This window comes from Mobula hypostoma, chromosome 10, assembly GCF_963921235.1.
Source record: "Mobula hypostoma chromosome 10, sMobHyp1.1, whole genome shotgun sequence".
NCBI classification, from domain to species: Eukaryota; Metazoa; Chordata; class Chondrichthyes; order Myliobatiformes; family Myliobatidae; genus Mobula; species Mobula hypostoma.
In genome coordinates this window covers 95,600,332-95,623,429 of record NC_086106.1, presented here as the reverse complement: position 1 = coordinate 95,623,429, position 23,098 = coordinate 95,600,332, and the positions used below count along the sequence as shown (strand labels likewise).

Sequence of the window (23,098 nt, the reverse complement as noted above, 5' to 3'; positions counted from 1 at the left end):
AGATATAATAGAAACAATAAGGGTAAATTCACAGCTTCGGCAGGGAAGTGACCTGGTGAAGTGAGCCACCGTTGCCGGTTTAGTTCTGTGATTGGGGTGTGGTGATTCATCACGGAGAAGATGGCTGTTGCCATTAGGTAAGAGCCAATAATGCTTTTAAAAACTTATGCTAAACAAATGGCCCTTGATAAACATCATCAAATTTCCTACACGCCGCAAGGAAAAATGCTCTCCTACCTGTGATGAACTCGCTCTCTGTTTAGTTACCCCCTCAGACTTCCGCTCGTTTCATTCCTGCCAATATAAAGTATGGTCGCCACGGGCGGCCGTGTTTCATCCTGGCGGATTCGAACTTCCGGATGACTTGGAAGTAGCCGCTTCGCCGTTTGGCGACTTCGGGCGAGTTCCCAGCGGGAGTGGTGCTTATGGTTAACGGTTGCAGGTGAGCGGGTGGGCGCAGATGGCAGCTGGTGTGGGTGCGGGAGACGGTCGGGCCGGGAGCTACTGCTGAGGTGTGTTACCCTGGTGACGGACACTATGTGTTGCCTTTTCTCGGGGCTCGGCCGAAATGTCGTTGCCTCTACTCTGCCTCAGCGCTGCTTTTCAAAGAGCTGATCTGATGCACAACTTTATTTTGTCATCCCCAAACCAGAGGTGATTGCTGGAAGAACACTCCTTTTCGACCGACCTTCTCTTCCTCGTCGCCAGATCCAAAGATGATTACAGAGAGCACTTCCTTCCTGAAGGGTATAATTTTGGGCGGAATGTTCTGTTTGTTTTTCACTCTCCTTGACAACTCTAAAATGGGAGGCCAAATGGGATCCCAAAATCATGAACATCACCACCTCAAAGTCCCCAACAAGGACGAACTGTTGAAACTTTCAGAGGCGAAGCGAATGGAGCTCAGCCAAAGTATCCGGGTTTTGTGTTTGATCATGGTTAAAACGAAAGAAATTGGTTATTGGGCCTCTGTAGTGGAAACGTGGAGCAAGCATTGCGACAGAGCTGTCTTTTACAGTTCTGAAACCATAAAACCCTTTCCGTCAGTCCCCCTCGGAACGGAAGACCAATGGATCGGGACGAGAAAAGCTTTCAAGCATGCTTATGAAAACTATAAGGATGACTATAGCTGGTTCTTTTTGGTGCATGCAACTTCATTTGCAATTATTGAAAATCTTAAATTCTTTTTGTTAAATAAAGATCCAAGAGAGCCTTTCTACATTGGCCATACAGTCAAATCGGGTAATTTGGAATATGTAGAAACTTCTTCCGGTGTGGTCCTAAGCGTAGAAGCATTAGAAAGGCTGTATGGGGTTATGAGTGATTCGGTGAAATGCCCTGAGAAGGGGACTTTACTGTGGAAGATGTCAGAAGAAAAGGAACTTGCAGTATGTTTGAAATACACGGGAGTATTTGCTGAAAATGCAGAAGATAATGAAGGAAAAGAACTGTTCAACTCAAAAAATGTGAACACCCTCATTGAGGAGGCAATGTCTAACAATCAAAATGAAGTTGTGGAAGGATGTTGCTCTGATCTAGCCATTACTTTTCATGGAAGTTCTCCGAACCATGTGCATGTTATGATGTATGGGGTTTACAGGCTACGACCATTTGGCCATACTTTTAGTGATGCATTAGTGTTCATGCCACCTGCAGATTCTATTAATGATTAAGTTCCTTCTTGCTTCCACTGCAAAGGCATCCCAGAGTGTGAAGTATGAAAACTGAAAAAGAAATTAAGATACTTCTGTTGCTATTTCATGGGTTCTGAGTTTTGTAAAACCTCATCGTTTCTTAATGAAGATGTGCCTTCATTCTTAATCAGTTTAAAAATGAATTGTCTAACAAATTGGTTGGAAAATATTTTATGATTACTCTCAATGTAAAGTTTCCTTCAATTATGGGGTTAGATGGAAATGCATTAATTATTGTATATCAGGGAAGCCAGTGTTCTGGGAGACTATTGAACATTTTGCTGAGCATTGAAAATTTTTGTAGACTGCTCTGAAAAACAATTATTTATTCTTTCGATGGGAGTTCCAATATGAGCTGGGTAACAATGAGATACTGGTGTTTATGACCTTGAGACTGGTGGTGGAAGGGTTAAATTTTGAACAAACTTTTTACCTTTGTAGTCATGCAAATTTACAGAGTTCAAATTGTATTGCTAATTTAGATATTGTGCAATTTTATGAAACTTTGATGTTGGATAATGTAACATTTTAATTTGATGTCAAACTGGTCAATCTCATAAAATCAAACTGTAAGAACACTTTAAGTCTCCTTCTCTGCATTTTTGCATTATTAACTGGAAATTACCTCGTCTTTGGATGAAATTACTGCCACTTAAGACAAAATGCAATTTTTGATGTCAAGATTTGACTCGTGCTCATGACTGCAGTTGCATTTTCTATTCTCAGCCCAAAATCAGGTTTATTATCACCGGTATGTGACGTGAAATTTGTTAACTTAGCAGCAGCAGTTCGATGCAATACACAATATAGAAGAAATAAATAAATTGCAGTATATATATATTGAATAGATTAAAAATGTGCAAAAAACAGAAATACTGTATTTTTTTTTTAAATGGAGGTAGTGTCCAAGGGTTCAATGTCCACTAAGGAATTGGATGGCAGAGGGGAAGAAGCTGTTCCTGAATTGCTGAGTGTGTGCATTCAAGCTTCTGTACCTCCTACCTGATGGTAACAATGGGAAAAGGGCATGCCCTGGGTGCTGGAAGTCCTTAATAATGGACACTGCCTTTCTGAGACACCGCTCTCTGAAGATGTCTTGGGTACTTTGTAGGCAAGTACGTAAGATGGAGCTGACTAGATTTACAATCCAATGCAGCTTCTTTCGGTCCTGTGCAGTAGCCCCCCCCCCCCCCATACCAGGCATTGATGCAGCCTGTCAGAATGTGCTCCACAGTACATCTATAGAAGTTTTTGAGTGTAGTTGTTGAGATGCCAAATCCCTGTAAACTCCTAATGAAGTATAGTCACTGTCTTGCCTTCTTTATAACTACATTGATATGTTGAAACCAGGTTAGATCCTCAAGAGATCTTGACACCCAGGAACTTGAAACTGTTCACTCTCCACTTCCGATCCCTCTATGAGGATTGGTATGTGTTCCTTCGTCTTGCCCTTCCTGAAGTCCACAATCAGCTCTTTTGTCTTACTGACATTGAGTGCCATGTTTTTGATGCTGCACCACTCCACTAGTTGATATCTCACTCCTGTACACCCTCTTGTCACCACCTGAGATTCTACAAATAGTTGTATCGGCAGCAAATTTATAGATGGTATTTGGTATTTCTTCCTTGTTCCACAATATCTGTGTCGTAATTATGTACAATAACAAGAGTCTTTAGAGTATAGGGTTCATTGATAGTGCACAATTACACAGTTAAGTCCAGAACAATAAATAAAATTCTTCCCATGGCAATTGTGGAATTTTAAATTTAGTAAAATAGTCTATAATGAGAGGTGGGATGAATGCTCTGTCAGCATTGTTAACCACAAAACTACTGCTTTCAAAAATAAAATCCAAACAATAAAATGTGATTTTATGAATCCTGATGGAATGAAATCACAACCAACCCGATGATCTTGCCAAGCTTACTTACAAACTTTTAGGAATAACTGTCTAAATCAGGGAAGCATTGGCATAAGGTTATCGAGATGCAAAATGACAATTGTACTTACAAAATCAAATATTACAGACAATATTCTCAGATGTACCATCTAATCTCTTGTTTTATTAAAGAAGCCCCAGCAGATAGAATCATAATCCATCCAGTATTTTCTCTAGATCCTCTGAAGTATTTTAGCAGCGGGTTATATAAAGCAAGGAAGCCTTCTCGTTGTTACCTACCATGACTTAATGATAGGTGACAACGAGAAGGTTACTTTGCCATATATAACACGAAAAAGAAGTATCAGAATTGAGCAGTTAACACCATCAATAACCAGATGGCCATGTTCTGAAGAGTGAACCAGTCAAGGAATAAGAAGATAAAAGGAATTGAGGCAGTCAACTCCTGCAGCATTTTCTCCCATTCACACAGATTATCCCTGATCTGATTTTTGATTCATGTCAGCTTTGCTTTCTGTAACCTACAACTTCTATTGTTTGTTGAGAAGAAGACCCCTTCAGCCCTATACTGCACTGACCAACTTTTCAACTATTTGTCTTATGTTTGCCCCATATTCCTCCAAAGCAGGGGTTCTCCACCTGGAATCCACAGACCCCTTGCTTAATGGTATGGTCCACAGCATAAAAGAGGTTGGGAACCCCTGCTCTAAACCTTTCATTATCATGTACCAGTCTAAATATCTATTAAGTGTTATAACAGTTCATAGCCGTGCAGCTTTCTCTCACAGCTTGTTCTGTAGACCCACCACTCTCTATTTTATGATATCTAGCAACCTGACTCTCAGATAGAGAACTTAAAAGATTCCATAGCCCTCAGAGAAGAAATTCTTCTTTTTCCACATTGAATGCACAAACTTTGGATGTGAAACACTTAACACTGGAAAGTGAAGCAGTCCCCACTTTCACACATTTGGCGATGCTATCAGAGGTGACAACTAATATTTGTGCCACTTCTGTTTTTTGACATGAGAGAATCTGATCACCTTTCAATGGCATTAACATGGGTGAGTTCATTATCACCTGGAGCTCCTCACTATACTGCAATGGTTTGGGAAGGTGGTTCACCATTTCTTCAGGAGTAATTGGGAACAGAACATTTAAGGCACAAACAATATCAGAATCAGGTTTATTATCACCAGCATGTGACGTGAAATTTGTTAACTTAGCAGCAGCAGTTCATGTAGCAGAGAAAAAAAAAATAATAATAAATAAACAAGTAAATCAATTATGTAAATTGAATAGATTTTTTTAAAAGTCTAAAAACAGAAATACTGTATACTTTTTAAAGAAGTGAGGAGGCGTCCAAAGCTTCAATGTCCATTTAGGAATCGGATGGCAGAAGGGAAGAAGCTGTTCCTGAATCGCTGAGTGTGTGCCTTCAGGCTTCTGTATCTCCTACCTGATGGTAACAGTGAGAAAAGGGCACGTCCTGGGTGCTGGAGGTCCTTAGTAATGGACGCTGCCTTTCTGAGACACCACTCCCTAAGATGTCCTGGGTACCTTGTACACCCCTGAAAAAAACTAACAAATAAAAAAAGTGCAAAATATAATAATGTAATTTTTTGTTAAGTTGAAGCAGCTGGAGACTTACAAACATCAAAATCATGTACGATTATAGCAAGGATGGAGACAATTGTCTTCAAATCGAACTATGCAAAAGCAATTCAGCTGCTGCCTTCTAAAAATCTGCAAGTTCTTTCCTTTCAGATACTTATCCTGGCAACACTCACAACACGCTGGAGGAACTCAGTAGGGCAGGCAGCATCCGTGGAAATGATCAGTCAACGTTTCGGGCCGGAACCCTTCGTCAGGACTGAGGAGGGAAGGGGCAGAGGCCCTATAAAGAAGGTGGGGGGAGGGTGGGAAGGAGAAGGCTGGTAGGTTCCAGGTGAAAAACCAGTAAGGGGAAAGATAAAGGGGTGGGGGAAGGGAGGCAGGGAGGTGATAGGCAGGAAAGGTGAAGAAAGAATAGGGGAAAACACAATGGGTAGTAGAAGGAGGCGGAACCATGAGGGAGGTGATAGGCAGCTGGGGGAGGGGCGGAGTGAAATAGGGATAGGGGAAGGGAGGGGGAGGGAATTACTGGAAGTTGGAGAATTCTATTTTTATACCAAGGGGCTGGAGACTACCTCGATGGTATATAAGGTGTTGCTTCTACAACCTGAGTTTAGCCTCATCATAGCAGTAGAGGAGGCCGTTTATGGACATATCTGAATGGGAATGGGAAGCAGAGCTGAAGTGGGTAGCTACTGGGAGATTCTGCCTGTTATGGAGGATGGAGCAGAGGTGCTCGACGAAGCGGTCCCCCAATCTGTATCAGGTTTCACAGATGTAGAGGAGGCCGCACTGGGAGCACCGGATGCAATAGATGACCCCAACAGACTCACAAGTGAAGTGTTGCCTCACCTGGAAGGACTGTTTGGGGCCCTGAATGGTAGCAAGAGAGGAGGTGTAGGGACAGGTGTAGCACTTAAGCTTACAGGGATAAGTGCCGGATGAGAGATCCGTGGGGAGGGACGTGTGGATCAGGGAGTCGTGGAGGGACCAATCCCTGCTTTCTTTATCCTGCTCTCTTTAGAAAACTGCAATTCAATCAGTTGGCAGTGCATTCCATACCTGAACCACTCACCATGTTTAAAAAAACCTCAAGCACTTTTGGTTCTTTACCCATATGCTTTCCTCCCCCAACTATTCATGCCATTCTTGAAGTCTCTGCTGACAGGAATTTCTTATCAATTCTGACAATACCCTTGATTTTGCTCATGAATTTTGATACCTATCTCCCGTTCTCAGTTTCCTTTTTTTCAATGAGAGTAATCCCAACTTCTCCACTCCATCTATTTACACAAAGTCCCACATCTTTGGAATTATTCTGATAAACAACTTCTGCATTGTCTCCAAAATTATTGTATCTGTTTTAAACTGGCACTAAGTCAATGTTTGATGTCCTTATCTCGAATTCTCTATTTATATCTATAATCCTGATATGCTTTCTTTTTAAAAACTATTTTGTCAACTTGGATATCCACTGCTTTGAATTAGTTTCAAATTTCACTCTTCTTATCCCCCTTCTGGACTTGTGCCCTCAAGTTTATATTGCTTCTTTTTGTTCTTCCCATTAAGTATATCCACATTCCTCCGCATTAAATTTCATTTGCTAACTATCCACCCGATTCACTAGTATATTTCCATCCTCAAAACAGCTCATTACTCCTCCAAGTCTTGTGCTAACCATACATTTGGACATTTTACCTCACCATTCCTGTCAGACCCTGCTCCCACTGACACCAGCCTGTCTCCACCCAGCTAATGGGACTCACAACTCATTCCAGATTTATTACCCATAGTCTATTCAACCCCAGTTCTCATCCTTGTTTTCTCATCAAACCACTTCCTCCTAGTTTTTACTCTCCTTGCCTAAAGTTTAGATTGTTGCCTGTTTACATTTAGTTTCTATTCTTTCATGTGGCCCCTCATTGCTTGTTATTTTGCAGTCTATTATTATTAAAGTTATCAATTAACCATTGAATCACCTCTGCTGCTCTGCTTTTTGGTTCAAGCCTCCTCTACATTTTCTAACAATATCCAAATGCAAGTCATTAATATACAATAACAAAAGCAGTAGTCTTTGTATCAACAGACATGAAGCTTTCTGTATGCTTCCCTCCAGAGTCTAGTCCAAAGAGGTTACAGGTTCTCCCCGGGCTATGATGGTCAATTTACAATGGACACCTGATACATAAAAGCAGACACTTGAGACATTGGCAGAATGGATTGGGATAGTTTTCTTCTGGGTGGGAACAGGTCTCCTCTGTGTGCCTCCTCACCCCATTACACTCCACCCCACCCCACCCCACCCCAAGCTGTAAAAATCAGAGGCTGGGTTGAGATGAGCAGAGATGGGAATATTGAGTATTGCTCAAGTAAAGGGTTTCGACCAGAAATGTTGACGGTTAGTTTCCTTCCACAAATGCTGCTCAACCCAATGAGTTCCTCCAGCAAATTGCTTGTTGCTCCAGATTCCAGCATCTGCAGTCTCCTGTGTCTCCGCTGGCCCTCTTTCTGTTCATATCAATCAATATCACTCAGTCTTTCTCATTTCCACTGATCACATTTCTTTCTTCTTTCCACCACTATCCCTCTGCAGCTGTTCTCTAAAGTTTATCATTTTGACAGCCCATCAGTTTAAAAGATTAACACTGTTTCTCTCACCACAAATGCTAACTCACTTGCTGAATACTTCGAGCATTTTCTGCTTTATTTTAGATTTACAGTATCTATGTTCTTTTGTGACTTGTTGCTTAAGAAATCCACACTGGCTCTCTCTAATCAATTCACTTGTCCAGTGCTGCTAATTCTGTCTCTAATTTTTCCTTGTAGATCTTTCAAGAACTCTCACTTATTCTGTCTCCGTTTAACAAAACATCTATTACTTATGATACTACTTATTCCTACTAATCCTTTTCCATCTTTTTGCCATCCTCACCCACACGGCTCCAGCTATGCCTGTCTTTTTGTTGATAGTCCCCATACCAAACCATCTCCATTCCATCGGTGACAGTTTTGGTGCTGCTTCTTGTACCTGTGCAGAATTCAACAATTTTATCACTCCACTCTCAAATTCACATCGATCATTTCTGATTCTTCCCTCTCTTCGCTCCATCACACTCTCCTCACCTCAGGAGAAAAAAAAATTCCACCGATAAACCCATTGACTCCCAAAGCTATATAGATGACACCTCTTCCTATCCTATCCTATCTCTGTGAGGATGCCTTTCCTTTCTTCCAGTTCCTCTGTCTCCAGAACTAATGAGATACACTCCTTCTTCAAAGAAAGGGGCTTTTTTCCTCCATCAATACTGCCCTCACCCGCATCTCTTCCATTTTGTGCATGTCTGCCCTCACCCAATCCTCCCACCACAATAGCAGGGATAGGGTTCCTCTTGTCCTCACCTACAACCCCACTAACCTCCGTGTCTAGCACATAAATCTCTATAACTTCTATCATCTCCAACAGGATCCCACCACCAAACACATTTTTCCCTCCCCCTCACTTTCCATTACGCAACTCCCTTCTCTACCGGTCCCTCCCCACTGATCTCCCTCCTGGCACTTATCCTTGCAAGCAGAACAAATGCTTCACCTGCCCCCACACCTCTTCCCTCACTACCATTCAGTGCCCCAAGCAGTCCTTCCAGGTGAGGTGACACTTCACCCATGAGTATGTTGGGATCATCCACTGTATCCAGTGCTCCCAGTGTTGGTTCCTATATACTGGTTATTCCTGACATAGATTGGGAGACTGCTTTGCTGAGCACTTACCAGAAAATGTGGGATCTCCTGGTAGCCAACCATTTCAATTCTATTTCCAATTCCCATTCCGATAAGTCGGTCTGTGGCCTCCTTTACTGCCACGATGAGGCCACTCTCAGGTTGGAGTAGCAACACCTTATATTCCGTCTGGGTAGCCTCCAACCTGGTGGCATGAACATTGACTTCTCAAACTTCCGGTAATTGCCCACTCCCCATTCCTGTTTCCCTCTCTCACCTTATCTCCTTACTTGCCCATCACCTTCCTCCGGTGCTCCTCCTCCTCCTCCTTTTATTTTCCATCAGATTCCCCCTCCTCCGGCCCTTTATCTCTTTCACCAACCAACTTCCCAGCTCCTTACTTCACCCTTCTCCCCCACTCCCGGTTTTACCTATCACCTACCACCTTGTACTTTTTCCTCCTCTCCCCCCACCTTCGTACTTTGACTTCTCATCTTTTTACCAGTCCCGATGAATGGTTTCAAACCCAAAACGTTAACTGTTTATTTCTTCCCATAGATGCCGACTGACCTGCTGAATTCCTCAAGCATTTTGTGTATGCTGCCTTGGATTTCCAGCATCTGCAGATTTTCTGTTTCCATCTCTTCATTAACCCTGCATTTTATAGGCCCTGCGTACCAATGCCCATACTGTGAGAAAGTGAGGTGCAATCTTACCACAAATCAATTATGTACAAAGAGCAAACTAAATGTCTCTACTTCTGCATCCATCAAAAAGGGAACTTCTTTATCTCTGGTACATTTGTTAGAAACATAGTGTTCGGTTTACTCCCTGTCATGGCAATAATTTCCTTTGCACTACTTGTTTTTTTTTAATTGCATGGCATCCAACAGTCACTGAAGACAGCCCTCGTAGTTGAGGGAAGAATTTATATTGCCGTCTACCCTATTTCTACTTGTCAGTTTATTTCTCCTAGAGTTTCTCCAAAAGATTGATTGCAGATTATCTAAGAAATTAACCATCTATGCTACTCAAAAAATAGAAGCACCCCTCTGCAGGATGAAGCAATGATAGAATAAAATATATCATTCTGATGAAAGAAACACAATTCAAATATTGTCTATCTCTTCTTTCAGTTAGTACTGACAAAGGGGCTCAGCCTGAAACGTCGACTGTGCTTCTTCCTATGGATGCTGTCTGGCCTGCTGTGTTCCACCAGCATTTTGTGTGTGTTGCTTGAATTTCCAGCATCAGCAGATTTCCTCGTCTTTACAATTCAAATATTTTTCCTTTATGTGTAGCATAATATTATTTTGCCCTAAGTGGGGGACAAGTTAAGACTTTGATGTTAAAAACTGATAAAAAATTGCTGTATCATATCCTTTCCACACTCTAAATTGTACTTTATTCCAGGGGTATTCTTTTGCTTCCCAAAATCTCGATCATCATCAGAGAGCTTGCTAAAAAGCGTGTGAAGAGGTTTTATATTTCATCCCCTGGGATTAAAGCTTAAACTTCTGCCTCAACCAATTAAAAAAAGATTAAGTAAGTCTACATGAAAAAGTATCTTTTATTCAGTAAACTTCATGCTGCAATAATAAAACATTATGCTGGCAATAAATGGCAACCATACCAAATTTATATTTTGCTTTCAAAAGCTCTTCCATTCACCCCACTGCAGGCTGATCAATCTTCAAAGGTACATTTAACGTCAGAGATATGTATACAATATACATCCTGGAATGCTTTTTTTCGCAAACATCCATGAAAACAGAGGAGTGCCCCTAAAGAATGAATGACAGTTAAATGTTAGAACTCCAAAGTCCCCACCAATTTCCCTCCCTCCCACATGTAAGCGGCAGCAAGCAATGTTCCCCTCCCCCCACCAGCAAAAAAAAGCATCGGCACCCACCACCAAGCACTCAAGCGTGAGCAAAACAACAGCAAAGACACAGATTTACAGTATCCCAAAGACTGCTTGTTCACCTGGTATTCGACATACCACAGGCTCTCTCTCTCCCTAATAAGGGAGAAAGAGGTGTCTCCATTTTACAGCGAGAGGAGAGACATAACAAACAACTCACTGGTTTATGATGTTCAAAGTCCATTGCATCGCTTTTTCCAAGCCCTGTGCCCAAAGATCTCGGGTCTCTGGGCACACACCCAGAGATCTTCTGTCTCCAGATACACCAATCTCCTGCAGAGGCACCGACCACCAACCCTCCCGTCTCCAGAGCCATGAGATCCCAGGCCTCTGAAGGCAGGCGAAGCTCTTAGGCCGAGCCCTTGGTGTGCCAAACAATGGCCATTCGTGAAACCCTGAGAGCAGGTCCCATTCCCGCAAAGAACAGTAACTCCAGGTCAGGGTCTTCAAAAGAACCCTGAAAGGGAAAAATAGAGACATTAAAGCTGGAAATAGAGCTGTTTCCGAAGATGCAAGCGAAGGAGTCACCATTAGGCACCATTAATCCTCCTAATCTTACTTGTTTCCACAAGTTAAGGTGGAGGAGTAAAAATGTGGGGAAAATGGAATTTGCAGAAACTATAAATAAGATAAAAGAGTGCAAGCAGAAGTCAGTTGTGAATTGGTTTAGGCAATGGGATTTACCGTGAAGTCCTGACCTGAACAAACACAATACATTTCAATCCCTAATCATCAGATACTAGGTAGAATCACTAGACTAGTTTGTCAGGATTGGGGTGATGTCATATAAAAACAATTACCTAGAGAAAGCCTAAAAGCAAACTAGGTTCAAATGGTTCTCAAAATCTTCACTGAGTATTTAGAAGAAATAAGCACTGTTCATTAACAGACAAGAGATTCTGTAGACCTGGAAATCCAGAAGAACGAACCAAAACTACTGGAGGAACTCAGCAGATCGGGCAGCATCTACAGAGAGGAATGAACAGTTGGCATTTCAGGCTGCAGCCTTTCATGAGGACTGCAAAAGGAGGGGGAAGAAGACAGAATAACAAAAGCTTGCAGGTGATAGTTGAGACCAGGTGAGGGGCAAGATGGGTGGGTGAGGAAGTGGGGATGTAGTGAAAAGCTGACAGGTGATAGGTGGAAGAGGTTAAGGGCTGAAGAAGAAGAAATCTGACAGGAAAGTGGACCATGGGAGAAAGGAAAGGAGGAGGGGTACCCAAGGGAGGTGAGGAGAAAAGGAGGAGTAAGAAAGGAGACAAACTGCAAAATGGAATAAGAGAGAAGTGTTAGGGAAGAGAAAGGAGAAATTGCCTTAAGTTAGAGAAATTGATGTTCATGCAGTTAGGTTTTGATCTATCCAAATGGAATATGAGGTGTTGCTCTTCCAACCCGAGAGTAGCCTCATTGTGGCAGTAGAGGAGACCATCAACTGATATATCGGAATGGGAATGGGAAGTGGACTTAAAGTTGGTGGTCACCTTTTGTGGCAGATAAAGCAAAGATAGTCGATGAAGCAGTCTCCCAACCTGTCAGGTCTCACTGATATAGAGGCCACACCAGGAGCACTGGATTCTGTAGGTGACCCCGACACTTACAGGTGAAGTGTCGCTTCACCTGGAAGAACTGTTTGGGGCCTTAATGGTGGTGAGGGAGAAGGTGTAGTGGCTTACAGGTGTAAATGCCCAGAGGGAGATCAGTGGGGAGGCACAAGTTGACAAGGGAGTTGCGTAGAGAGAGATCCCTGGGGATAATGGAGGGATGTGGGGGTGGCGGACAGAAAGATGTGTTTAATGGTAGGATCCCATTGAAGATAGCAAAAGTTATGTAGAATGATGTGCTGGATATGGCGATATAAATGGTGATAGGAAAGGGCAAGGGAAACTCTCGCCCTGTTATGATGGAAGGGAGAAAGGATTGGATGTCCAGGAAATGGAGGAGATGCAGTTGAAGGCAGCAGCAATGGTAGAGAAATGAAAAACGCATTCCTTGAAGGAGGACACCTCAGATGTTCTGGAATGGAAAGCCTCATGCTGAGAACAAATGTGGCACAGACAGAGGAACTGAGAGAAGGGAACAATATTTTTACAAGTGACAGGGTGACACGATAGCTCTGGGAGTCAGTAAGCTTGCAAAGGATATCTCCAGAGATGGAGACAAGAGAGATTGAGAAAGGGGAGAGATGTCCAAGATATATCATGTAAATTTAAGGACAGGATCGAAGTTGCAGGCAAAGTTGATGAAATTTACGAACTCATCACTAATGTAGTTGTTGACGTAGGGCAGAAAGAGTTGAGGGGCATACCCAGTGGAGGCTTGGAACACGGACTGTTTCATTTAGCCGACAAAAAGGCAGGCATAACTGGGGCCCATGCAGTTGTCTATGGCTGCAGCTTGGGTTTGGAGAAGTTGGGAGGAGCCAAGAAAAATTGTTGATGTTGAGAACAAGTTCCACCAGACGAAGGAATATGCTGGCACAGGGGAACTGGTTAGGTCTGTTGTCAAGAAAGAAGCAGAGCTTTAGGGCCTTTATAATGGGGTATTTAAGTGTATATGGACTAGAAACCCATAGTGAAATTGAGGCAATCAGGCCCAGGGAACTTAAAGTGATTGAAGAGATCGAGAGTGTGTGAAGAATCCAGTATAAACCTGGAACATGAAAAACTGTATATTCTTGTTTAATAATTTAATAGACATGTTCAAAATGATCAACTATGCATTATATTGTTGAAACCAACTAAAGACTATTAAAATAATATTTGATTGAACAACATATATAATGTTGTGCTCAAATTATGTCCATCAGTTAACAGGTTTTCATTGCAGGTTTCAATGGTTAAAAGTCCTTTCAATTGTGGCTAAATTGGAGCATGGAGATTTGAGAACAAACATAAATACAAATTGATAACAGGATTAGGAGTAGACCACTTTCCCCCCAAGCCCCACCTCTGGTCTAACTATAACCTCAATGCAGCATTCCCATCCACCCAGGGTAACAACTCACTTCCTTGCTTATCAGATATCTATCAACCTTTGTTTTAAAAATATTCAGATACTGCTTCTATGACTTTTTGAGGAAGGGAGTTCTGAAGACTTAAAGGCAAAGTCAAATGCCACAACAGTACCTTCCACAGACAAATACTGCCACTGTGAGTGCAGAAAGGAGACAAAAGTTAGCAAAGTCCACAAAATTGCCAAGAAACCATTGGCAGTCTATTAATGAATAAACCCGATTTAGAAATGGACCACTGAATTTAGTTACTGGGCTCCTGTGCCATTTGCTTCCTTGCAGGTGTCATTACCTTTGTCTCAATTAACAACGATGGACTAATTAGGTTATTAGACCATAAGACATAGGAATAGAAATAGGCCATTTAGGCTATTGAATTTGCTCCACTGTTCTATCATGGCTGATTTATTATCCCTCTTAAGAATGAAAGTTTTTGCTCCGAAATCTATATATCTGAAAATATTTTTGCTGTCATATAACATTTGAGCATTAATGAATATTTCTGTCTTGAGGACCACTTATTTCAATTGTTCTATAACCTGGAGACCAGTCACTAAATGAACATTATCAACTGTACATTTTGTCTAGACTATTGCGACATAATTGAAAATTAAGCATCCATCATACGCAAGACATTTTCGAAGGTCTGATACCAAGATCCTCCCCTTTCCTTCACAAAGTTGTGGAAGCAACAAAGGATTTTGCAGTTAATGGAAGTGGTCAGTTTCCCAGCTATGGATGGACCATGTCCACTCGAGCCAGAAAACAATGCTGCAAAACAAAAATCTATAGCTGTAAGAACTATTCTCCTCGGATACTATAATTTTGACAGGGATGAGCAACTCAACCTCCACCTCTAATTCTCTGCATGGAATGACTGCCTATCAGTTATATTTTGCCAATTACAAATCCTCCCTGATGCCACTATTTTTAACATTCATGAGGTACGACTAATCACTTCAATGTGAACATGACAAATAGCTAGATTTAGGTAGATACTACATAGAACTTGAACAAGATGCTAAGACGGCAATCTGGATTTAATGATTAGTTCAGCATATAGAAGTGTTAATGTTGTCATCGACTGATTTGAAAAAGACGGGAACATTCTAAAAAAAAGGAAACAGAGGAGCAATTATTAGTACTGCTGGATGATTAAAATAAAATGACCTCCAGCCAAATTATCAATTGCAACTACATCATTTGTTATTATCTGATTCAAGTAGGGTTATGAATTAATAAAAGTAAAGCTACAATCATTCACGGATATTGTCCATTTGATATTTTAATAAATCTGCATCAAAGTTCACAGCAGAAAGTTTCACCTATTCTCCAGTCCAGATCATTACCTGCACACCTGGCTGCAATATGTTAACAAGGCTCAAATCTTTCAAATCTCAGGTAATGCATACCATTAAATATCATATAGATGTAGGAATTCACCATTTTCTCCTAAACTGGGATGAAACTGGTAAGAGAATTCTCAAGCCAAATTAAGGCTTTCTCTTCCAAAGATGGAATTACAACATGCAAAGATCTGAAATTTCTTTTTAAAAATTATTCATCATATCATCTCGGTATTAATTCAGTAAACATTCAGAAATTCCAACTGTGCATTTATATTTGTATAAACCAACTGTACATGCTAAAGGCATCTGCATTGATTGGATTTTACAAAGGAAATCAAGGAAGTACATGCTACAAGTAGCTTTTCACCATGGTTACAACTCCTTTTGTATTTTGTACAGATTTACACAAAGAGAAAATGGCATCAGATGCACACAAAACTTTTTTTTTCCTATAATGTCCGGTGTATGGGAAAATACATTGAAAATTTATTCTTCAAATATCTTAATCTCTTGCAGTTGTTAGTCCATTTTTCCTTCAGATCTTGAATTTTGTTGTTATTTATATGTCTTCATATGCCAGAGACCGTCGTTTAAGTAATGCATGTTTTCAATTCCAATACCTTTGTTCACTTGTTCGCTGTATAAAAAAATAAAAATACAACTATTAAAACATTAAAGAGCAAAAGGGATTTACTATTTGTACATGAATAGAAATTACATGATCCATCCATCTATTCAAATAGCCTATATACCCACAACTGCCTCAACTAACTCACAGATGTAAACATTATACCAGATAAGATTAAAATAACAGTTCAATTATTACATTTATCATCTACACAAGTCAATCAGAAAGTTATAACAAAATGTTATCTAAAGTGACTAATATATCAACATTCCCCCAGATTTCTTAGATTGACATGACTAAAAACATTGCACACAACGAATTACTGCCCAGGGTGCAGTAACTGAGGCAAACTAAAATCCTGCAATTAGTACAGATAAGTCAACTGGTAATACTCAAGTCAAGGTATGACACCCCATGTGACAGAGAAACTTAAAAAATGTACCAAAACAAAGGAAGCAAACTGGATCAATTACAGGAATTAAAAAAAAATCTGCAATGGTATAAAGCCTTCATAGACCGCATCTGGAGTACTTTGTGCAGAATGGATTTATGTACCATACAGGGAGTTTGGCAAAGATTCACTAGATGCATTCCAGGAGTGGTGGGTTTGATATTTGAGACAAGACTGTATTGACTGGGATTGTGTTATCTCAAGTTCAGAAAAATGAGATCTCCTCAAACCAAAAAGTGTAAGAGAACTTGGAAAAGTATGGATAAAGGAAAGGCCAAGTGCAGGAGAAGTTATTGCAGTCTCTGGAACAAAGAATAAGACCAAAAGTTTTGAAAAAGATAAGAATTTAACTTCAAGTAACATAGAGACAAAACTGAAGAGTGATGAATACACAACTGAAGGTGTTATATTTGAATCCACATGATATACAAAATAAGGTAAATGAGCTTATATTGCAGCTAGAAATTAGCAGGGATAATGCTGTGGGCATTAGAGTCATGGTTGAAAGAAGAACACAGCTGGGAGTTAAATATCCAAAGTAACATTACCGAATGTTGACGCTAAGATTTTGTCAAAGATAATGGCCAATCGGTTGGAGAATATTTTGGGTAAAATTATTTGTAAAGATCAAACAGGCTTCATAAAGGGTCGCTATTATTTTTCAAATGTTCAGAGACTATTTAACATTATATATTCATCCTCTTCTAAAACTCCACAATGTGTTGTATCTTTGGATGCTGAAAAAGCGTTCGACCGAGTCGAATGGAAATATTTATTCAATGTTTTAGAGAAATTTGGCTTTGGTGTTAATTTTAATAATTGGATTAAAATGATATATAAAGCCCCTATTGCTCCTGTTGTCACTAACAATCGTAGGTCTCCTTTTTTTCAGCTTTCACGGGGGACAAGGTAAGGCTGTCCAATAAGTCCTTTGTTGTTTAATTTAATATTAGAACCCCTTGCTATTGCTCTTCGTGAGGCTAAAAATATCCATGGGATCTTTGTGAATGAGACCGTGCATAAGGTCTCTCTTTATGCTGATGATTTATTGGTTTATATATCTAACCCTGACGAATCCATTCCTCCCTTGCTAAAATTATTTAATGAATTTGGAGGTTTTTCAGGATATAAAATAAATTTCAGTAAAAATGAATTGTTTCCTTTAAATGATTCTGTCTCTATACATGATAATACTCCTTTTAAAGTTTCAGACTCTTTTAGATATTTAGGTATTATAATTACTAAAAAAAATATAAGGATCTTTACAAAGCTAATTTTGTTTTTAGTAGACTCTATGAAGTATTTATTTAGTAGGTGGAGTCCACTTACATTTTCACTTGTTGGTCGTATTCATATAGCTAAAATGATGATTTTCCCGAAATTTTTATATTTATTTCAGAATATTCCTGTTTTTTTTGACTAAGAAGTTTTTTGATTGGATTGATTCTATTATTTTATCTTTTATTTGGAATAATAAAAGACCAAGAATTAGTAAATGTCATTTACAAAAATTGAAAAAGGATGGGGGTCTTGCTTTGCCTAATTTTAGAATGTATTATTGGGCTGTTAATGTGCGATATATGTCTTTTTGGTTATACTGGGTTGATAAGAGTGATCGGCCAATTTGGGTAGACCCGGAACTGAAAGTTGTAAAACAGTTTTATTTAACCTCGTTATTGGGAGCTCCTTTACCTATGCAATTAGGTAAAGTTGTTAATTTAAACCTATATCCTGTGATTAAGTATTCTTTACAAATTTGGCTCCAGTTCCACATTTTTTTTAATCTTAAAAAATTTAAACTTTGTAGATTAATTTACTGAAATTACTTTTTTAAGCCTTCTTTGAGTGATCCAATTTTTTTACTTTGGAAAAATAAAGGTATTAATTCTTTTTTGGGTTTATTTAAAGAAGATAGATTGATGTCTTTTGAACAATTAATTGATAAATATTCTCTTTCATACTCACACTTTCTGCAATACCTTCAAGTTAGATATTTTTTACAAAAATATTTAAGTAATTTTCCTTACATATTGGAGGCTGACCTCTTAGATACTATTATGAGTATGAATCCTTTGATTAAGGGTTCTATTGGAAGAATTTACAATTTATTATTACAATGGGATAAGCGTCCTTTATCTAAGGTTAAACAGGATTGGGAAAAGGAACTTAATTTGACTTTTATGACAGAGGATTGGATGCGGATATTGAAGTTGGTTAACTCTTCTTCAATTTGTGCTAGCCATTCATTGATTCAACTTAAAATTGTACATCGTTATCATTTGACAAAGGACAGACTTTCTAAAATCTTTCCTAATGTTGATAGTCATTGTGATAGATGTAAAACTGAGATAGCTACACTGACACATATGTTTTGGTCTTCTTCTATATTGGATCAGTTCTCGATGTCTGTTTTCTCAACAATTTCTAAAGCACTTAAAATTAATTTACAACCTAATAAATTAACTGTGCTCTTTGGAATAGTTCCTCAAAATATTTATGGTATTTCTGTGTCTGACCAATATTTTATTGCATTTGTTACATTGATAGCTAGGAGGACCATTTTGTTGAAGTGGAAGGATACATCAGCTCCCACTTTGTCACAATGATTCTCTTAAGTGATGCTATGTCTTAGTTTGGAGAAAATTAGAAGTCGAACCTTTGAACCTTTATTTGATTTTGAGAAAAGATGGGGCTCATTTGCTCGTTATTATCATTTGAGTTAATTGATATAATCTTTCCACGATCTAACTGTAAATTTTTTTAGTATATTTTCTTTTCTTGCTGGTAGTATGATGTTTATTTTTAGAAGCTTTTTGTATGACGCATGACTCCAGGGCTGTACACCTAATGGTTTTTTTTTTCTCACTTTTCTGCTTAGTAGGTTTTTTTTGTTATCACAAAATTTTTTTTTGATCTTTAAGATAATTTTTTTTTGAGGCATTGTAAGTGTTGTTACTTCGATATACTCATGTTATTTTTCCTGTATATAACAATAAAAAGATTTGAAAAGAAACAAAGTAACATATCATTATCGAAAAGGTAGGCAGCAAGCAGAGGGTTGGGTGGATTTCTGTGGCACCATTAAGAAGACAACATACTCATAAAATGTGGTCCGATCTTCATCCAACTCACAATAATAGACAAACACAATCTGCCTAAACTAATAACACACAAACAGTTGTACTTTTCATGTCTTTATTGAACTCATTGTTTAATCATTCACAGTCCAGCTGAAAAGAGTATATGAATGCTTGTATTTCATAACTGCCAAAACCTCCTCCAGCAACAATAGCTTCCACCAAATGTTTCCACAAGCTGCTGATCAGACTTGTACAATTTTAGTCCATTCCTCCATACAAAACTGTTTCAGTTCATCAATATTTCTGGGATACCTTGCATGAACAATCCTCTAAGGGTTATGCCACAGCATCTCAATTGGGTTAAGGTCTGGACTCTGATTTGGTCATTCCAAAACATGAACTTTCTTCTTTTTAAACAATTCTGCTGTTGATTTGTTGTTGAATTGTTGTTAATTCTGTGTTTCAGATCATTGCCTTGTTACATCATCCAACTTCTATTAAGCTTCACATGACAGACCGCTACCCTGATATTCTTCTATAAAATGTCTTGAAACAAATTTGAATTCAATGTTCCCTCAATGATTGCAAGCTGTCCAGGCACTGGGGCAGCAAAGCAGCCCCAAACCATGATGCTATGTTCCTTCTACCATGCTTCACAGTTGGGATGAGGTTGTGGTGTTGTGTGCAGTGCCCTTTTCCCTCCAAACATAGCAGTGTACAGTTCTGCCAAAACGTTTGCCTCATCTGTCCACAGAACATTGTCTCAAACGTTATGGAACATAAAGGTGGCCTTTTGCAATCTTGAGACATGCAGCAATGTTTCTTTTGGAAAGCAGTGGTTTCCTTCCATTAACACCATTCTTGTTCAATGTTTTTCTTATAGTGGACACATGAACAGAGACTTTAGCAAGTTCTAGAGATTTCTGCAGGTCTTTTGTTGTTACCCTTGAGTTCTTTTTCACCTCCTTCAGCATTGCACGTTGTGCTCTTAGTGTGATCTTTGCAGGACACCCACTCCTAGGGAGAGTAACAGCAGTACTGAGTTTCCTCCATTTGTAGATAATTTCTCTTACTGTGGACTGATGAACACTCGAAGATCTTTAGAAATGCTTTTGCAGCATTTTCCAGCTTCATGCATCTCTACAATTCTTCTTCTAAGGTCCTCTGAAAGCTGTTTTGATTGAGGCACAATGCACATAAATCAATCTTTCTTGAGAAGAGCCGGTTCTGTCAGTAACCTGACTTTGTGTGTCTTTTTTATTTGGTAGGGCACCTCTACAACCCACACCTCCAATCTCATCTCATTGACTGGAACACTTGACTCCAAATAGCTTTTGTAGAGGGCTTTATCCCAGAGGTTCACATACTTTTATGAACATAGACTGTGATTGTTTAAATGGTGTACTCAGTATTGACAAGAAGTAGTACAATTGTTTACGTGTTATTATGAATACTTGATGGAGAAAACCAGGTAATTGCAAAGGGTTCAGAAACTTATTGCAACTGTAGCAACAAATTTCACAACATACGCCAGTGATATTAAACCGAATTCTGATATGCTATCATTATCCTTAGAAAAATGTGACACAGGTTCAGAAGATGTCAAATCGTTTTAAGTGTAGCTAAGAATTTCTCTGGGTAAAAATACCCTCATAGGAGTTGTATGAAGGCCTCTGGACAGTAGCCAGGGTGCAAATTATAATGGAACATAGAAAAGGAATGTAAAAAGGGCAATGTTACAATAGTCAAGGGGGATTTCAATATGCAGATAGATTGGGAAAATCAGATTGGTACTGGATCCCAGGAGATTGACTTTATAGAATGCCTATGAGATAGGCTTTTTAGAGCAGCTTTATGTTGAGCCAACTTGAGGAAAGACAATTCTGGATTGGGTGTTATGTAATGACTCAGATTAGATTAGGAAGCTCAAGATAAACAAACACACACAAAATGTTGGAGGAACTCAGCAAGTCAGGCAGCATCTATAGAAATGAACAAACAGTTAACATTTCGGGCTGAGACCCTGCTTCAAAGTGGAAAGGAAGGGGGAAGATGCCAGGATAAAAAGGTGGGGGGAGGGGAAGGATAGCTATAAGGTGATAGGTGAAGCCAGTTAGGGAGAAAAGATAAAGGGCTGGCGAGGAAGGAATTTGATAGGAGACGAGAGTGGACCATAGGAGATAGGGAAGGAGGAGGGGTTCTAAGGGGAGGTGATAGGCAGGTGAGAAGAAGTAAGAGGCCAGAGTGGGGAATAGATGGGGGGGGGGGATTTTTTTAAAACCAGAAGCAGAAACTGATATTCATGCCATCAGGTTGGAGGCTACCAAGAAGAAATATAGCTGTTGTTCCTCCACCCAGAGGGTAGCCTCATCTTGGCACAACAGGTAGCCATGGATCGACATGTTGAAGTGGGAATAGGAATGAGAATTAAAATGCCTAGCCACCGGGAAGTTCCACTTTTGGCAAGCGGAGGCACTCAACGAATTGGTCCACCAATTTATGACGGGTCTCAACAATCTAGAAAAGGCCATATCGGGAGCACCTGGCACAAGAAGTATTGTCTCACCTGGAAGCACTGTTTGAGGCTCTGAATGGAAGTGATGGAGGAACCCCTAAGGCAGTGATTCCCAACGGGGGCGGTTATGTGTCCTAAGGGGGCATGCATTCAAGATTCTTGGGGGGATGGGGATGGGCAGTAACCAGCACCCTAACTTGAGGCACAAGATCTGACTGACCGTGGCAACTCGCTGCCATTGTCAACATCTGATGGGCATTCCCAGTTTGTGTTAACTTTTTATTTTAATTTAGCACTGTTAATGATGGGTAAATACATACAGTGCAATTTCTGTGAGTCTGAAGGCGGTGAAGCCTTGAATTCTAATCCTGCTAAGAAAAAAAAACTGCAGAAAGTGTGTCAATACAATGTTACATACCTGGAGTATGGTTTTATTCTGTTCCCGTCAGATCAGTGATGCCCCATGTGTCTTATTTGTAATACTGTACTGTCTAACGAACCCAGGAAAACCACCTTGACTGCAGGAATATTTTCGTAAAAGACCCCATGAAAAGGCTATTTAAGATATTACTCAGCTCCAAATGAAAGAAGCATTTGAAAAGTGTTGCACACTCAAGTAATTTGCCAAGAAAGCTAAAATGACCTTGATAGTGATCTCATTGCTTCTTACAACATTTCTAAAATGATAGCAAAGCGTGGAAAATCTCATACAATTGGGGAAAGATTAATAATGCCTGCTGTATCAGAAGTGCTCACCACCGTTCTCAAATTGGATACCAGTATTTTAAAATCAATTCCTCTGTAATAACTCTGTAACTCATCGTATTTACGAAACAACTGAAGATGTTGAGTATCAATTATGCACACAGCTACAAAAAACAGAATTTGGGATACAACTGGATGAGTCAACTGTGCGAGACAACAAGGCATATGTATGGTTTATCAAAAATGGCAAAGTTTATGAAAAGATTCTTTTTTGTAAAAAGTTAAAAACAAATATCAATAGATAAGCAATCTGCAACAAGCTCAAAATGTATATTAAGGATAAAAGTATTCCAATTAGGAACATGATTTCTTATGCAACAGATGGAGCAGCATATATGACAGGTTACCATGCTGGTTTAGTGGCATTTATGAAAAAAGAAATTCCAAATCTGTTTGCAATGCATTATGTAATTCATCGTCAACATCTTGCAGCCAAAATCCTCAGCCAGT

General features: G+C 39.6%; 3 protein-coding genes across 5 annotated transcripts in view; 1 reads left to right on the top strand and 2 right to left on the bottom strand.

Annotated features, from left to right (window-relative positions):
• Nucleotides 1-376, bottom strand: part of LOC134353053 (non-POU domain-containing octamer-binding protein-like) — a 100,432-nt gene extending 100,056 nt beyond the window's left edge. Inside the window, exon 1 of the mRNA XM_063060894.1 lies at nucleotides 238-376. The gene's annotated coding sequence lies outside the window, so the exon portion shown is untranslated. The remainder of the gene's footprint in view (nucleotides 1-237) is intronic.
• c1galt1c1 (C1GALT1-specific chaperone 1) lies at nucleotides 273-2,538 on the top strand. The gene is made up of 2 exons (XM_063060898.1): nucleotides 273-442; nucleotides 653-2,538. The coding sequence occupies exons 1-2, from the start codon at nucleotides 426-428 to the stop codon at nucleotides 1,671-1,673; spliced, it is 1,038 nt and encodes a 345-aa protein (XP_062916968.1). The 5' UTR covers nucleotides 273-425; the 3' UTR covers nucleotides 1,674-2,538.
• An 11,053-nt stretch (nucleotides 2,539-13,591) lies between these two features.
• mcts1 (MCTS1 re-initiation and release factor) overlaps nucleotides 13,592-23,098 on the bottom strand; it is a 36,976-nt gene continuing 27,469 nt past the window's right edge. Inside the window, exon 6 of one of the 3 annotated variants that reach the window (XM_063060902.1) lies at nucleotides 13,592-15,846. In XM_063060902.1, coding sequence (XP_062916972.1) covers nucleotides 15,765-15,846 — 82 coding nt within the window. In that variant the 3' untranslated portion in view covers nucleotides 13,592-15,764. The remainder of the gene's footprint in view (nucleotides 15,847-23,098) is intronic. The other 2 variants (XM_063060904.1, XM_063060903.1) reach the window with 2 other exon arrangements.